A 17,803-nucleotide genomic window follows, 5' to 3' on the forward strand; every position below is an offset into this window, starting at 1 on the left:
AAATGTCGTGAACTGGACGGGGCTGGGTTGTCTCCCTTGGAGACCAGGGCTTCATGTGGGGGAAAGAAGGTAGTGTCAGGGTCAGAACAAGGACTTGTGCTCTGTCTGCCAAGGGGATGAACAGAGGACCCTGGGAAACCAGTGATGGACAAAGGACTCTGGGAGAACTGGCTGGGTCAACACCTTCACCTTGAAGCCAGGCCCCAGTCATTCTGGCACAGGGCTACTGGAAGATAATGCTGAGACCGGCTGACCCAGAGCAGCAGCCCAGATAAAACCGAAATGATGTATGCGACCCAAGGACGCAGTGAGGAATCAGAAAGTCACGTGACCACCTGGAGAGCAGCAAGCCCCTCCCCCTTGAAAGTGCCATATAAAAAACTAGAAGTGTTTCCCTAAGGGGCACCCGCACCTCATCTCTCGAGGGGGGACCCGCTTGGTCTCCAGAGCCAAGTGCATCTGATTTATGCTTAGGGTGCCCTTCTCAACTCGAGGGGCCCGCTTCACCTCTTCTGAAGGGACTTTGTGCTTTAAGAAGCATATGGTTGAACTCTTTGCTACTGCTGTGTGCACGAGTTCCCAGCTTGCTAGGTACCCGTAGGAATGTATCATAGCAGAGACTATGAATCCTATCTCAAACCCTGGCCTTTCTTTCCTGCTCAGAAATAGAACCACTGAGCTTTAGGGAGGCATGCGGCTTCTTGGAATAAAAGGCCTTTCCCAGACTGCTGGGAGTAGGGATGGCTCGTGCCTTAGATTCTGATCCATGGGACGTGAGCAGAGGTGTCTTGTTACCAGGACGTGTCCATAAGGGAAGAAGGGTGGCTTTCCTGCAACTTTCCCTTCACCCTCCTGGCTGGAACAAGTGCAGGAAGGTGACTGGTTCTCAAGGCAGAAGGTACAGTTCCCCCCTGGGGCTGGTAAAGCAGCAAGCTGATGATCACAGAGCCATGCGGCAGCCTGCATGAGAGGGTGACTGAAGATTGAACTCCCTCTATCCACAGCTGAGGGATGGGTGGCAAATGGTTACTAGACAGTGTGCATTGGAGAGATGAGTCTAGAAGATTGAAGCATAAATCTGACTTGAACAGTGAAAACCAAGTTGGTGGATGGCCCCTCTGATGCATGCTGGACAGGATCTAGTTTCCAGCATTTCCTGTAGTTTTGTTTTTGTTTGTTCATATTAGGGTGTATCTCAGAGGTGTTACGTCTTTGCAAGGCACCCTCTTGACATTGTGTTAGACGTTTTTCAGTGTTTCCGTATATGGACACCCAGGATTGATGCACCTACAAGGACAGCAAGTAGAATAAGGATTTCGGGGGTGGGGTACAGTGGTGGTGTGTGTGTGTGTGCGCGTGTGTGTATAAAAGGGAGGCAATGTCAAAAAGTCCAGAAAGAAAGAATGTTTGGAAACTGTGGTGGCAATTGTAAAATTCTGTTTGATGTGATTGTTGAACTATGGAATGATACATGTATTAACTCCCAATTAATAATTTTTTCAAAATCAAAGGAGAAATATGTTTTTAAAAAAAGGCTCTAGTTTGTGTAAGTTATTATCAGCAGGGGAACCCGGTTCTCATCTTGAATCTGCAGCCTACGAATAAGGCAGAGAAGGGACTGAGCATGGGACATTGTGGAGATGGGTGGAGTGCCTCTCTGTCGAAAGGGTTAGCGTTTCTTACAAAAACAAAGGCAAGCCAAATAAGAAAACCCTGTGTAATCTATATAATCTGGTGTCAATTTGGGACTTGAGAGGATTAAGAGTGAAGGGGTGGAGTCTAGTGTCAATCAGGTCATAGCCAATGAGGCCTTTGTGTGGGCGTGGCCTTCCTCTAATGATTCTGGGAATTGCGGTATTTTTTCCTCCCTGGAGGCAGGAGACTCTTTCTCTTGGCTCACTCCCTTGGAGATCCTCTACTGACAAGACCCAAGACTCACTTCCTGACAACCACTCCTGAGAAGCCACATGGGCCTATCCTGATGCAGCCAGAACCCTGGGCCTGGAGAAGCCAGGTAGAGACCCCCGGCCAGCGCTGAGATGCTTACAATGCCACTGGATCTACAAGCCTTCCCATCCATGGCCTGTGATCTTCCTGCACTCAGCGTCACTGCATGTGTTTCATGAGTCTGAAGAGGACTTTATAGATTGGTGTTGGACATATGAGCTAGTATCAAACTTATGGACTTGATCTGGACTGGGCTGGGCTGTTTTCTAAATGTTCAATTGCTCTTGTATGTAAACCTCTTTCTTATATACATCTGCGTGTTTATGAATTTGTTTCTCTAGTCTAACCAGATTACCACACCCTCCAAGAAAGCCAGATTCATTGTCAGAAGTAAAAGTCATCAGACAATAAGTGTGACTTAGCATCATTGTTTTATGTTGATCGCATCGCTTTTCAGCACTCACTGACAAAAAACAGCTCAGAATGGAAAAGCACTCCAGATTTAAAGAAAAAAAACATATTGCTCATCAATTATTTTTTAATACAACATAATACAAATCCTTTCGTTGCTCCAAACAGAACCTGAATCACAAAGATGGCGGGACCACCTGGCCACCAGGCACACCTGCATTTGGTTGCGCCGGTCTCTGCTGAGACTGTTCGCAGCTTCGGATGAGACAGGGACTGGAGGGTGGCAATCCTCGTCTCTGCATCCGGCGGTGGGTGCCCGGGTCTGAGGGACCATCCCGAGGCGACAAGGACTGGGAGACACAGTTCTTCAGCAGCGATACGGCTTTGGCTTCGGATTAGTTCGATTTCCTGGGATCTGAAACTCCCCCAATTTGGAAAGAACCCGAGAGCTCACCAAGTCTAGCCCAATCTTTCTCTTCCACAGATGTGGGCCAAAGGTTGACACGTTTTGTCTCGGCCTAGGTGGTGTACCCCAAGTCCTGCCTCTCCCCAATCCCCCCCCTCCCCCCAATCTTCATGACCTCTGGAGGATGGCGCAGCCTGTTGCTTGCCCCTCTGACAACTTCGGAGGAAGGAAAATGTATACCAGCAACACAGCATCTCCACTCGTTGCAAGGCAGAGAGACTGCAGTATCAATGACGGCGGTCCGGACTGAAGACCAGTGGAAGTTTGCGGTCCAAACGCTCCTGCCCCCACCTGGACCGAGTTGGCCTTTCCGCAGGGAACACACCGAGTGTGGGCTCTCGACAGTGACACTGGCTGCACTCTCCCCTCGATTAGCTCAGCCCAACCACCCAGCTAATTAAGCTCCTACACGCCAGCACGTAGGCTGTAAATGCTTTCTCTGTTCACACCCAGCTGGATTTCTCAGGCAAAATATTCATCCCGATTCTGACGAAGTTCTTCAGGGAGGGCTGGAAAAGGCTCGGTGAGCCGAGGTGTCCGGGTGGTGAAACAGGAAGGGTGAGCTCCAGGTCTGACTGGGGAATAGCTGCAGTGTTTACTTGTATCGTTTGACCCTGGGAACCATCCCTCGCCTGGGACTTTCCCATTACTTCATGGATTCTGCTTCTGGGAACATCGGCGCCATCTGAAGTGCTGGCCAGCACACTGGCAGGGAAAGCTGGCTGCAGGCTTCGTAAGCTCCGTAGAAATGTACATAACAATAGTGGCAGTAGCATTTCTGCAACCATTTAAATAGCTTATTTATTTATTTAAATACAGAACTCGCAGACGCAGAAACCTGTTTAAGGCGGGAATGTGTCAGAGGAGAAAAACTCAAATATTTCCCATGGAAACCAATGGTTTTGAGGAGCATGGTTAAGACTGCATGGGCAGGGGGCAGCCCCGCAGTGTTCTGGCTCCCAGACACAATCACCCTTTCAGGCTTCTAGCACACAGGGGGCCATGCATTTCTGCCACATAGCTCCCTGATGGCATGTTTTAAAGTTCTGCCAACGTGGATCCCCTTCAAACCCATTTAAAAAATTTTTTATTTTGTGTGTGTGTGTGTGTGCTTGGCTGATAACATTTTTTCTAAGGTTGAATGGAACCGAGGAACTGGTTTAACAGTCTGCTGTGCTCTTGCTTTGCCTAGATGAGCAGCACTTTTCTCTTATAGAAAACCCAGACGATTCTATTAGTTTGGTATATTTGAGGGCTGGCTGTTTCAAGGGGCCCACCCATTGCAGTGCCAGTTATATTCCAGCTGATGAAAAGTTACATTAATTACATGATATTCTTCAATCCCCAGACCCAGCCTAATGCGAGAGCCTTGTTCCTCCTGTCTTACAGATGAGGAAACAAGGCAGGGTCCTTCTGTGACTATGTGGGACCGAGTAGGGGCAAGGACGACATCTCCTATTCCTTCCGCATTCTGCTAGCCATTCTCCCCTTTACGGTACAGGGTTGCAGCACCATTAAACACCCCCCTGTCAGCATTCCCATGGAGCAATGCAGTTTTGGTGGGGAAAAGACGGAGAGTTTGGGAGTAAGCAAGCAGGGTCTGGAGATAAAGGAGCCTTAGAAACCCGGCCTCTGCTGGGTGGGCCTCTATCTATCTTGCAACCAGGAAGCTACTGAATTGGTCCAGAGTTTGCTGAATAGCAAGCTGGCTTCCTTTCCGTGCTCCATGATATGAAAGCACCCTTTTTCTAGAAGGGCTGTTCACAGACTGGCTTAGCTTCCTCCTCGGGGTACACAGAAACTGCTATTTAAAAATACCACATTAAAATTTCCATGTAATTTATTTTCTTTAAATAATAATGCACTACAATCCTGTCAGAGATTAAAAAAAGAAAAAAAATTTAAACACAGTATTAACAAAGGCAGAATTCTTTAAGGACAATCAAAATCATGGTGTACTTAGAATAAATTAACATCAAATGGTGTGTATGTTCAGACAGCCTGATCTTCTCCTTTGAAATGAAATGGAGACCATTGCAATGGAGGGTGAATGCACACGTTTGTTCTTCTATACAGAGACTCATTCTTTACATCAACTCGACTGCCGTGTGAATCGAGTGAGGGATCCTGAGAACCACTCAGCCCTGGGCGCCGCGCGCGCACACATGTACACACACCCACACAAGGCCCTCCAGAAGCGGGGTTTCCCATGGATCGACGACGAGCTCTTTCCAAGAAGGGCCACAGAGTCTGAATTTTTAGATGATATCATCCCGTATCCCCCTCCCAAGAATCATCATGTTTCAAGTGTAATAGCTTGAAGTAGCAGCAATGCATGTAGTAGATTCAGTAGTAAGTGATTCCAGTGCTGGGTTCTGAGCGTACAGTAAGCGGCGTGCAGAGGCCAGAGACACCTGTTTCTCAAACCAACCAACGGACGACAGCAAGACGCCGAGAGGCCGAGTTCTCGGAGCCTCCGCTGGAAGGTCACCCGGACGTAGCGTTGCTATTCCGGTGCAGGCACTGCGTAGGGACCTGAAGAGGGTGGTGAGTGCCGAGGGAAAATGGGCCAGGGGGTGGGGAGAAGGGGTCTGAGGATGGTTCTCCGAAGCACGACCACCACCAGAAGTGGGACAGAGGAGGGAGGGGGGGGATGAGAGGAGGGGGCAGCAAAAAGCACTGCCTGAACTCACCCCAGCTGTTATAGGACGTTCATCAGGGCTCCTTAGCATCCGAGCTGCGCACTCGAATTGCCAGCTCCAATGAGCAGCACACAAAGCTTGGCCCTTGTATGTGCGCGCGCACACACACCCACCATCCATGCAACCCTAAACAACCACACAGCGTGTTTCGGGCAGGTCAGCAGCACAACTGCTTCGCCCCAGGGTGGCTTACAGGGGTAGGGTCATTCGCCCCAGGGTGGCTTACAGGGGTAGGGGCATGTCTGGCTAGAAGGCAGTAGGACAGACCCCAAACTGAGACATCCCCTTATCTCTCACACTCGGGTGAACGGGCCTAAGTGAGGCTATACGGAGCGGCATGCGTATCTACACGGCTCCTATGTACATGATACTTTTCTACCGAAAGTTAAAGTGCCTGGGTTCGAACGTGCTCATTCCTTCCCCGCAGCCACGCGGCTTCCTCCTGCTGCTGCCGGGGAGAGGGTCTGTCCTTGAGGAGGGGCCCTTGGGGAAGAGGAATGAATTGCTTTCACAGTTGTCTTAACTGGGATCCAGCATTTGGATGGAGCCTTCGTCATACACACGCAGAATCGCTTCGCACACAAACTTGTATTGGCTCTGGAAAAGAAAACACAGCCAGCTGTCAGGTCAGGCAGCCTGCAGAGTCCTGCAAGAAACCATGCACGTGACCATTCTAGCCCACCCAGCACCGGCCCAGGAGAGAGCCTGCGGTACATGTCTGTCAGGAGGCACACCCATGAACAAGCAAGTGTCAGCTGCTGAGACTGGGGTGCTCTGAGAAAGGTGGGCAGTGTGTCTGGGGAACAGGAGAGGGGAGACTGGCTGCCTGTGGGCGGCAGGGGAGGCTGCTCAGCAGGGGGATTGAGGGCAGCCACGCTGGGCAGGGAGAGCTGTCTGAGGATCATAGAGGTGCTCTGCAGGGGTTCCCAGGTAGACAGGTCACCCTGGTGGCTCGGTTTCACTGCTGCAGGCATGTGCCCCCGTGACTCCACTGGGAGCGGGCTCTAAGTAGCCTGTACCCAGTTTCCTCTGGGCTTTACCCCAGGGACCTTTCCCTGGGCCGATCTTGTCTGTCTCCTGCCAGGATTGATGACGGCGGTGAAAACCACGGCGGTGCGAGGCCCTTCAGGCTGGGCTCACCATCCTGGCCCTGAAGACTTGGTGTGGGAGGGGGAGAGCCTGCATAGGTGGGCTGCCATCTGGCTGTGGGAGGCCTGGTCTTGGGGCACCCTGCCCCAGACAGAGTAGAACTGCTCTTTAGAAGTTCCACCAGCGTGAACTTTCCAGGAGAGACAGCCTCATCTTTCCCCTGTAGAGGGTGGCCGGCCTGGTCAGCAGTCAAATGATTGACCCACTGTGCCACTAGGCCCCTTGTGCTGGAGGAGGGACTTGGATTGCCTCTGACAGAGGACCACAGCCAATGAAAGCTGTTATGCAAAATAAGGTCTTTAACATGGTGTGGGAGCCGAGACATAAGGACGTGTACAGGCTAAGGAAAGCAGTTCAGACTTAGCTTTATCAGCTCGAGAACCAACCGAGGTCATAGATGCACCCCCTCCTCTTGTGAACCAGCAGAGGAGGCCTGGCGGCATCGTGGTTACGTATTGGGCTACTATTCCCCAGGCCAGCAATTCAAAACCTCCAGCCGCTGTGCGGTAGAAAGACGAGGCTTTCTGCACGTCAAGCGTTAGTCTGGGAAACCCACCAGGGCAGTGCTACCCTGTTTCAGAGGGTTGCTAGGAGTTATAGGCATCGACTCAATGGCAGTGAGTTGTGTTTTGTTACGTTTTTGTTTTTGAACCAGCAACAGGGTCTTCTGTATCACAGACCAGGGCAGGGAACAAGCCTTTTTTCTTTTAATCAGACTTCTGGGTTAGAAATACACAGAAAGCCATGAAAACTCACAATCTATTAGGGAAACCTGATAACCTTTGCCCAGAAGTCTGGAGGATGTAGAGCTGGCTGGTACACTAACTTCTTCTCGTCCACCCCTGGGATGGTGTCCAAGATCATGCCCTCAGGAAGCCTTCCTGAGCTCTCAAAGTCTGTACTAGGGGACCTTCTGCCCGATCCTCAGACCTCCCTGAATGGCCCTCGTCACTGATGGACTGACAGGGGAAGGCTCTGGTGCTATGCTGCATGTATGCATGGATGAAAGACATGGCATAGCCCCCATTTTTCAGATGAGACTGAGGCTTGGAGAGAGGTTAAGGGACTATTCAAAGGTCACTCAGTATGGGGAGAGGCCTGAATTACCATCTGTTCACACCTCCACACTGTCCCTCCAGTGGATCTGGGGGGAAAGCCGCAAGACTTTAAATTGTATAGACATTGTCAGAAGCAAGATCTCAGGTGCTTTGCAAGTGAGCGAGAGCCCAGAGGAGGGAGAGGGCTGTGTGTTGAAGCAGGGTGCGATCCTCCTGGTGGGCCTTTGCTTCCTTTGAGTTGCTCAGTTACGCAGCACACAATCAGAGCTGCTCTCTGATCGAGGGGCAGCAGAGAGGAGACTGTGCAGCCGAGGTCGGAGGAGTGTGGGCTTTGGAGTGGCTCGGCCTCCCACCAGCTCTGTGACTTTGGACGAGGGACTCAATTCCTCCAGCCCCAGGTTTCTGACCTGCAGAGCCCTCCGGACAGGCTGGTCCAGCGTCAGCGCTCAAGAGGTGACGGCCACTATATTTGGGACTGAAGTTCTACTCACTGATGTCTGCACCATCATGGCGCGCTGGTCTCGCATTCTCCGGACGATGTCCAGCGGGCACACGGGCAACTTCCTCTCTATTAAGCACATGGCTGTCTCCATTGTGACCAGCACACCAGTTCGACCTATCCCAGCACTGGAGAGGTGAGATACGGTGGGATTGAGCGTTTGCCTGAGCAGTTCCTCCACCCAGCCCAGCAGAAGTCTACCGGCTTCCCCGTTTACTCCGACAGAACTGTCCTCCTGAGCCTATCCTCACGTGTCCTGCCGTCGAGGGGCTTAAAAACCAATGGAAAGAGATCCACTACCAAGGGCAAAATCCACCTCCCCCTTCTTAGTCCCACCTGCTGTGCAGCTTAGCCAGCTCAAGGACAAAGGGAAAGGTGAGCACGGGGGTCTTGCCCTCCATTCTGGATCACATTTGAGATCGGTGGAATTCCAAACAGGGCACACAGCCCTACAGGGTTGAGGGTACGTCTCGTGTTCACCACTTTCTCCAGGCCTTTCCCAAGGAAGACCCGTATTTGAAAAACAAAAACAATAAAACCAGATCACAGCACCTGCAGTGAACCAAGACAGGTTCGCTGTCTACTCTCAGGGACCGCATGTAGTTCACAAATTCCAGAAAATCCGAGGAGTCATCAGGAACGCCGTGGTCAGGCCAGGCCACGTACTGGAGATGCGTGACGGCGTGCTCTTCTCCTGTCTGGGAAGACACTCTTGTGAATCAAATCAGGGTATGGGCGAGCGGCCCCCGGCCTGCCTCCTGACACTCCTTTCCCTTGGTGCCGGTCCTGCTGTGGCCTCTGCCCACCCACCCTCCCCAAAGGACTGCACCCCGGACCACGTCAGCCCACGGCAGCATCTCTTCTGGTCAGGTCCTGCAGTACTGGTCTTGATGAGATCACTCTTATTACAGAAATGTTTGCCTGAGAGGATGCAGAGCAGTGACCCACTGCCAGAGCACAATCAAGGCCCACTATGGACACTGACCTGGTGCCTGTCACTGAGCTGTGTCCCCCCACCCCCCTACGTCCTCTCCATCCCACCCTTAGCCTCCCCTCAGGGTGCTGCTCACCTCGCTGTTGGTGACCAGCATTTCCCGGAACACATAGGCAATGGTGCAGTCTTCCGACTGGCACCGGATGTGGAATGCGCCATGCTCCACGACGCTGGGAGGGTCAGGCCAGTACTGGTGACATTTGGTCTGTAAGGGAACCAGTGGGTGAAGCTGGGTTCTCCCTTGCTTCAGGATCCCCCTCTGCGGGGGTGCACGCACAGAGGGTGATGGGAACCGACGGGCCGGGTGTTTTGTCAGACAGGGTCCTCTCATTGCTCACTGCCCCCCTCCCCCAAGAAGGCAGCCACCTGGTCAAACTATGACTATGTGGAAGGCGAAGAAAGGGAGGGGGGCTTGTAATGTCGGATTCCAGATTCCTGGCTTGGGGCACTGGAAAGCAGATGGCGTGGACTGAAAGGGGGGGCCCAGGAGAAGGGGCCCCTGTGTGTGTGTGAGAGGGTGTGCTGTGTGGGGTGGGGAGAAGACTCCCTTGGGGTGCCTGCCTGTGAGGCACTTAGGTAGGTGAGCCGGAGGGTGGGGTCGAGAGAGAAGGCATCCGAGCCTAGTGCCCCTTGCGTAACCACTCACAGGGGTCTTCTGACCAAGCACAGCGTCCGGGGAAGAAGACCCCTGACAGGGCTCTCGGCGCCCTGACGAGCCAGCCATCCATCCCTTGACTTTGGGCAGAGCAGCCCGCTGCCTTAGCCCCATGAGACTCGGCAGGATGGGCCCTGAATGAATGCCTACTGTGTGACAGGCCTCGTGTGCAGGGGTGTTAGTGCCTGACCCTCAAGGAGTGGGGAATTAGCACCCCCTGGCCAGGGAGGAGGAAACCTCGCCCTAGCGTCTCCTCTAGAGTTAAGCAGTTACAACGCCCAGGTGCCAGAGTCAAATGCTTCCTGTGAACCCAAAGCCCGTGCCCCTGATAATGGGCAGACAGCGCGGAAAAGGCCCTAAAGTCACTGCCACGGAGCTGGTTCTCACGCAGAGCGGCACCTGGCACAGAGCGGAAGGGCTCGGAGCGCATCCAAAATGACAACCTTGACAGGTACTGCAGCTTCCTCTTCCTCCTTCTGGGGAGCGGGCCAACCACCCACAGCACCCCGGGGCTCCTCCAGACACGTCGGAAAACAAACAAACATGCTCCCCCCACCCCAAGAAATGCCTTCAGTGGAAGACGAGAGAGCAGGACTTTGTCAAGTAAAAAGAGACAGACCATGGTTTGGGGTGAGGGAGTGGTTGGGGGTGGGTATAAAGGAGGGGAAGCTCAGCAGGGGCCTTGCAGGAAGCCCGTGCCTGTGGGACTCTGGGGCCGGACTCTCTGCTCGGAACAGCAAAGGCCAGGGCTGCTCACCTGGACTGAGGCCTCATCCGAAGGACCGGGGGTGCTGGTGAGGAAGAGATGGGGAGCTAACAACAAAGGGCCCGTGCCACCTGAGGATTCGTAGTAGAAAAGAGGAAGCAGGCCCCTGGATGTGCAAGGACAGGTTCCTAACCACCCATAAGCGAGGGAGGTAAGTTCCCAGGGCCAGAGATTGGGAGGGGAGGGCTGTGACTCCCGGGAGATGGGAATCTCCAGGGCAGGAAGCCGGTGGCAGTGGCGGTGATGGGCCCAGCCAGAACAGGCTCCCTTAGAATGGAAGGGCAGGGAGACAAAGCCATCCGCAGGGGGTCACTCACACGCAGAGCTCAGATGAGCTCAGGTTCAGTGACAGGGAGAGAGCAGCCAGAGGAAGGTGAGGCCCCTGGAGGCACAGAAGGGCCTTTTCTGCCCAGCTGGACCGAGCAGGGGCTGCTACCGAGAAGGGATCATCTGTCCCTGCTCCTATGACAACAATCCATTCCTGTTGAGGCTCCCTTTTCTCCGAGGGGAAGGAGAACCGTCCAGCTGGAAAGGCCAGAGCGTTTTGCGAGAGGGGAAAGAGACAGACAGAGACAGCCCTGAATGGGGTTGGGCGTCCGCGCTGAGGCATCGCACGGCTTTTTAGTGTAAAGGTCTTCTGAGACAGGAGAGGGGGTACCCGAGGACAGCTCCTGTAAGAACCTGGACACCCAGGAAACAGGAGAACAAAGGCCCAAAGCAGAAAAGGGCAGTAGTTTTCAGAGGGAGAGGCAGGTCGATTTCTGCAAACCAAGGCAGTGAACTTGGTGTCTGCTGGGGAGACAATACCGAGTGGCCAGATCAAGGTCGGCAACGCGCCGGGGCGGTGGGTGGCACGTCAGGAGGGCGCACCAGCTCTAAATGCTGCTGAGTCTCAGGGGGAGAGGGGTGTTTTCCTTTCAATATTTCTGACGGTGCCATGGAAGGAGTCACAGCAGAGAGAGAGAGAGAGAGAGAGAGGAGTTCAGAGGAGGGAGGGATGGAGAGAGGTGAGAGAATAGAGACAATATGAATAAGCAGGCGTCATGTGCTGACTCGAAAGGCAATAGCATTTGCTTAGAATTTAATAACACCTTTTTGGGGGTCACCTTTGTATCTTCACATCTAGCTTTTATCTGTGGCAAATAATATGAGCTATCCATGTAAGGCTCTATGATGGAAAGAGACGTGATTACAGCTGCAAGGTGGAGTCACTGGCACACACCTGGCAATCACAGTGCATACTCGGGTGCGTGCTGCCGATGCTGGTGTTACCACTACTGCCAGATGCTGCTTCTGTAATGCTGACTTCGTGCCAAGCACTCCTCCTGGCTCCCTGGGCTAGCTCCCCTACAAGCCCATGACAATTACGGTCCCATGCTTCCCAGAGAGGTGTCTTCGTTTGCGCAGGTCAGGAATTTAGGAAGTGAGAGTCAGGTTTTGAACCTGGTAGCCTGCCCCCGCCCACCCCCTGCAGTCTTGGCCACTGTGCCATTGAAGGAGATGGCAGCAAGGATTTCAGAGAAAAAGAGAATCCAGGCTCCCCCGAGTTCCACATCAGTGTCCAAGTAACCTAATTTTCTATTGAAAACAAGAACCGGACTCCCAAAGAGTTCCAGTGACGTCACGGAGGAGTGTGCTGATGCTCCCAGAGCCTGTGACAAAGTCTCTGATGGCAACCAGGTTGGGAAGACAGAACAGTGACAGGGGCAGGAGCAGGGCTGGGAGGACCAACAACTGTGCTCTGGAGTGCTCCCACTGCCTCTGATGACCGCAGTCTAGGAGCCCAGATTCGAGCCCAGAGAGCCTGCTTCCGGAGCCCCCACATTGCCATGTATAGGTTCAGAGACTCAAGGGCCTAGGTCCACAATGGGGGCAGCAGCTCAATGGCAGCACTGAGGTAAAGGCAGACCACGCCCGTTGGCCACACGCTTAGCGAAAGCCCAGCAGATGGCACGGCTTCCATCAGCCGAGGGTGGCTGTCAGGTGCTGAGGGGTGGGGGGGATGGGCACCGTGAGGCAGAGAGGGGAGCTTATTTGGTGGGGGTCCTAGGTAAGCGGTGTGGATTTCAGCTTGGGAGGAACGACTAGGGATTCTGAGCGGAGCAGCCCCAGAAGAGGCCCTGGTGGTGCTCTAGCAGAGGGGGAGGCATCTGTGGAGGACCCCGCAATGTTGCAACCCTTGCCATCTGTGGGGATCTGCAGAGCTAGTACTTCTAACTGTGGGGTTTTGCATGAGAAGGTCAGTTGGCCTCAAATTCAGTCCCTGCCCACGCCAACCCCAGGCATCCTGACTTTCAACATTCCAGACTCGATAAGCAGCGAGGGCCTAGAGAAAGCGGCTCTCAGCCCTTCAGAGTAGGCGGTTCCAGAGTCATGTAGAGCTCATTTGGGGACGTCTTTCAGGTGCAGCGATCATGAGAGCATTCAGTAGTATCCAGAAGTCAGTGGATTCCCTGGCACACTGCCTTCCCTTATGTGATCAGGGATTTGGTCCCGGGGCAAACGCACATTCTGCTACGCGCGTGTGGTACCTGCCACTCTCTCTGACCTCTTCTGCATCACGCTTGGCTGGGACACGTGCAGACGTTGTCAGAGGAGGTAACCTCTCTTAGGGTTGATGGGGAGGTAACCTGGCACCCATCCTGCTCCTCCCAGGTCCTGTCCTTGGCCTGGGTCAGCAAGGCCACCGCAGCCACACTGCTCTGGCTTAGGGCTAGCTTAGATTTCCTCAGTCTGAAATGCCAATTTGGAAAGAACCACAGAGCGCACCTCTGGGGAAGGGACGGTGAGGAAGGGGAAGGGCTTGGGGCCAGGAGTGGGAGTGCGTCTCATCATTCTTTGTGGGGAAGGCCGGGAGGAGGGCCAGAGGGAGGTGACACAGAGCTCCTAGCCAATGGAGGTGCCCATTAAGGGCTCCGAGCAGGACACCATGGGCTACCAAGGAGGGGTTGAACTGGGAGACCTTCAAGATACTTCCCAGCCCTGAGATTCACCTTCCCCGAAGTGCCGGCTGACACCACACATCTGAATTGGAAATCAAGCCACTTACCCGACCTCGCTCCGTGAGGGTTGTCAACATGACAATGAGTGATAACTTCTGATCCCAAACGACTTGCCAGAATTGTGCACAGGTATGTGGCAGGGGTCCCTGAGTGGCAATGTACTTGTTCACAAGGTTAGCAGCAGGAATTTCCATCTGGCAAGAGATCAAGGCATTGGAAATCTGTTACCACCATGAGGCGGGCAGGGAACTGGATCTGAAACTCCCACTTGGTAGGGGACACTTCACACTAGACTAAGATCATGGATCAGTTGACAACAAATGAGAAAAGTACAGGCAAACAGGATTTTAATGCCCTTGAAAGATCCTGGACAGTGCTCCAGCAGTAGACGGTGAAGACAGAATGTACGTGTGCCCCTCAGCGGCCAGTCACCAGAATGCAGCTCCAAGGTGGCGCAGTTTTAAATGACTCCCAGGGCTGAAATCTAACAGGTCATTCCTTCCTGTATTCTCAGTAATGCATAGCAAGCCGCACCTCTGGTCTTTCTCGATGCAGGTCTTCGGTCCGCATCTGCTTACATTCCGTTGAAGCATAAGGCTGGGAGGCACAGGCCGTGAATAACGGGGGCACGCTACCTTCTGCGTGGCTTCCAGAGCTGCCACCATTACGGTGGTCAATCTTGACATGAACCTCCCTGTCCCTGTTCTACCTTGCTCTGCTTGTGCTTCTGGCTCGCTGAAGGGCATCTTTTCTACGAGGGAAAGCGCAGAACCTGCTGGGCTCTGGAGTGGTGTACAGTTCGCTCAGCCTTCCATGGGGACAGGAAACAAGGTTGGCTAGTGGTTGGGCCCAGAGTTTCCTCAGCCCTGGTCTCAGGCTCCCATGGGTGACGGGAAGGGTCTGGACAGTGTGGTATGGGGCATCCAGCCGAGGGTCGGAGAATGCCACCAGTGTTGCTGAGTAAGTGGGACCACGGACCAGACCCACGTTTCCTAGGGCAGGCCAGGCTACTCTGTGACACCTTTAGACCCCAAACTGAGAACTATCACCTGTCCTTTGAGATCAGGAGCTGGAAAAACGACAGCTGGAGGGACAAAGCTGCTTTAGTAATGACTGAGCTAAGAACGGTCTTCACATATTTAAATGGCTGCATTTTAAATGATTTTATCAAAAACAACAATAGCCTAGTGAGTTAACCTGCACTCTTGGTGAGTCCTGTGAGTCAGTCAGCCTGGGCTCCACCGGGTGTCACGTGGTTGCTCTTTGGAAGGAATGGCCAGGCCTTTCTTCCGAGGTACCTCCCGGTGGGCTAGAACTGCCAGCCTATCTTGCTGAGTTCCTTAACCATTTGCATTGCCCAGGGACGTTTAAGTGGTCATTTAAGAAAGTCACCACAAAGACCTTCCATTTTGCTTCCTGGCCTGCAAAGACCAAGGTCCACTACTGGGCTAGATGAACAAGCTGAGGTTTAGAGAGGCCCAGGAATGAGGAATAATGTTTTACCTGCTCTGTCTGGGTAACATACGCAGGAGGGGCTTTAAGCTTTCTTCTCTTAAGGCAGGGTGTCTATCACGGCAGGTGGGGGCACACAGAGGGAGTGACACGGGACCATCAGCCAGGGGCGCGCGCCCAGAGTCCCAGTGTGGCTCCTACCTCCTGTGAGCTTCACTGCTTTCGCAAGTGACGTCATCTCTCTGACCCTTAGCTCTGTCCTCAATAAAACCAAAGTATCCGCCCTGCTCGGCCTCCTGTGAGGGCTGAAGTGAGTCTGTCCCCAGGGCAGCCGGAGGCCACCATCACACACACACACAGGCCATCCCGGTACTCTCCCCATGTACACAATCGGTGCGCGCCTGTAGCTACGGCGATCACGTACGGTTCCCAACTTACGTTCACATAACTGGCATTAATATAGTCTTCGCTTCCCTGCAGCAATACACGGGTGGTATCATCTGTGGGGGAGAGAACATTTTTTACTAATTGTTCGTAGTGTTATTTTTATCATACCGAGTGCACACGGGTTTCTCTCCCAGCCCCATCTGCAGCGCCCGCCTCGTTAGCATAAACACTACTCTCCAACTGTTCCCGGTCTGAAACGGCGGCAATAAAGACTGGTGTTTACAGACACACTGAAGATCTTTCCAGAACACCAGGCAATCTGCTTGAAAAGGGACACACTCTCTCTCGCTGGGGGTGTGTGTGTTGGGGTGGGGGGTGGGGAATCAGGCATTTGCTTTGCACACTCACAAGGAAGCACGTCTTTGTATCGGTTTTTGTCCAAGTTTTGAGGCAGCTTTGCAAACGTGATGGCTAGGCCAGGCTTCTTTCTGTAGAGTTGCTACATAATAAACAGAGAAAGATTAAAAATATAAAAACAAATATGCAGGTGGGTGGGAACAGACTCTCGTCAAGACCACTCCCCCCCGCCCCCCCCCCGAAATCTTAAAATTTTAAAGTTGATTTTTAGTTGCACACGAAAAGAAACCTCCCCAACAAGCACGTCTTTAATCCTATGGGAAACAGACTAAATTCTAAAATGATTTATTTGTAACACGAACATGGCCTGAGTCACAGGATGGGGCAGGAGTCCCTCACCTAATGGACCCTGATACGTAAAGTCGTATCTCACTGAGGGCTGTTTGATAACTGCTAGCAGCAAAAACACAAAACAAAAAACTACAAAGAGAATTCTGACGCGAAATTCGACGGACGTCACCTAACTGGAAGTCCCACACAAATTTCCCTGACGCAATGGAGACCCATCCTCTTTGTGGGAGAACGAGAACCTCTCATCTGTGATTCAGAAGCATGATCCCACGGGAACACACATCCATCCCAGGACGCAGTGCGCGTCCCTGAACGGGGCATTTCCCTGCATGTGCAATCACGATCGAAACCTGTTAAAAAAAACTCCTCGCGAGTCTGCAGGCATGTGGCAGACACATGGGCACAGCCCTTGACGTGAGCCCGGAGCCCCGGGGGCAGCGCTGACCACTGGGAGAATCAGAAGGTCAGTGCTGAAGATCACAACGGAGAGGAAGAGGTCCAGTATCGGGCTTCTTTCTTTCTACACACTGTGCCCCCCAACTTGGAGGACAGAGTTGGGGCCCATTCACCCGGGCCTTTGATAAACTACACGAACGCATGGTTTTGTTTTACCCCCCTTTTCTTTTTCAATGTTGGAAGTGATCTACTGTGACCTACTGTTTCCCGCAGAAAAGATGAGGGAAAAGACCAGGAATCTCACAATCCTGATGAGCTTTGCATATGTTTCCTCTCGTGTGCACTGATACGCCCAGGCGCATGTGCAAAGCACAGGTGACCCCTACGGTGAGCGACACCTGTAAGAGCTGGAACTCCACGGGGCTGCCTTGGAGCGGTTCACCCTTGACAGGGTTGCCACCTTGCCATTTTCCTCCTGCTCGTTTTAGTAGAAAACATTTTCATTTTCCTTCTCTGACAGGTTTCCGGCTTACGCAGGGTCTGGCTTTTGCAGGTTTTACTGTACAGATACACACAGTTTTAAACAAAAACTAAGACTGAACTACGTGAGGGGGCTTCCAAAAGTATGTGGGAAAAATTCCACCGTCTTTTATAGCAACTTTTTATTGTGAATTGAGTAAAGATTTACAGAGCAGCCCGGTTCCCCGCTCCATATAACCCAGACACACCTTGTTTCGTGTCATTGATTGCCAGCCCCCCAAGCAACACCCCACCCCCAACCTAGTTATTCCTGGTCTCTTGTGTCCCTCATTTCTCCATTCTTCCTCATCCTTCTGAATTTTGTCCTTGGGCAAATGATGCCCCTTGATCCTACGTGGCTGATTACCCCAGGCGTATCCATCAATCCCCACTAAGGACTGCCCATCAGTTGGCCAAACATTGAGGCCTGCCGGTGTGAGCAAATTGCATTATCTTTCAATCCCATTTCCTGCCAACTTTATGAACTCCCTTATATGTTAGCAGTTCTCATGTTACATTCTGTAGCACCTAAGTGTCCTGAGTAAAGCCAATAGATATTTCCTGGAAAAAAAGAAAAAGTTTCATGACTTATTTTTCATGAAATATCACAAGCCATACTTTTGGGAGATCCACAGAACATACGTCCTTTGATGCATAGATCAGATCAGTTCGGAGTAGCTGAGTATTTCTGA

At 52.6% G+C, this 17,803-nt stretch overlaps 1 protein-coding gene across 1 annotated transcript in view; it reads right to left on the reverse strand.

Moving 5' to 3' along the window:
• Nucleotides 1-2,931: 2,931 nt before the first annotated feature.
• PTPN3 (protein tyrosine phosphatase non-receptor type 3) overlaps nucleotides 2,932-17,803 on the reverse strand; it is a 152,963-nt gene continuing 138,091 nt past the window's right edge. Inside the window, exons 19-25 of the mRNA XM_013006811.2 lie at nucleotides 15,897-15,987; nucleotides 15,540-15,601; nucleotides 13,697-13,843; nucleotides 9,303-9,431; nucleotides 8,785-8,930; nucleotides 8,225-8,360; nucleotides 2,932-6,123 (exon numbers count right to left, since the gene is read on the reverse strand). Of these exons, the coding sequence (XP_012862265.2) occupies nucleotides 6,046-6,123; nucleotides 8,225-8,360; nucleotides 8,785-8,930; nucleotides 9,303-9,431; nucleotides 13,697-13,843; nucleotides 15,540-15,601; nucleotides 15,897-15,987 (789 nt within the window). The 3' untranslated portion in view covers nucleotides 2,932-6,045. The remainder of the gene's footprint in view (nucleotides 6,124-8,224; nucleotides 8,361-8,784; nucleotides 8,931-9,302; nucleotides 9,432-13,696; nucleotides 13,844-15,539; nucleotides 15,602-15,896; nucleotides 15,988-17,803) is intronic.

Source organism: Echinops telfairi, unplaced genomic scaffold (genome assembly GCF_000313985.2).
Source record: "Echinops telfairi isolate 266 unplaced genomic scaffold, ASM31398v2 ScPeMD7_7410;HRSCAF=8448, whole genome shotgun sequence".
NCBI lineage: Eukaryota > Metazoa > Chordata > Mammalia > Afrosoricida > Tenrecidae > Echinops > Echinops telfairi.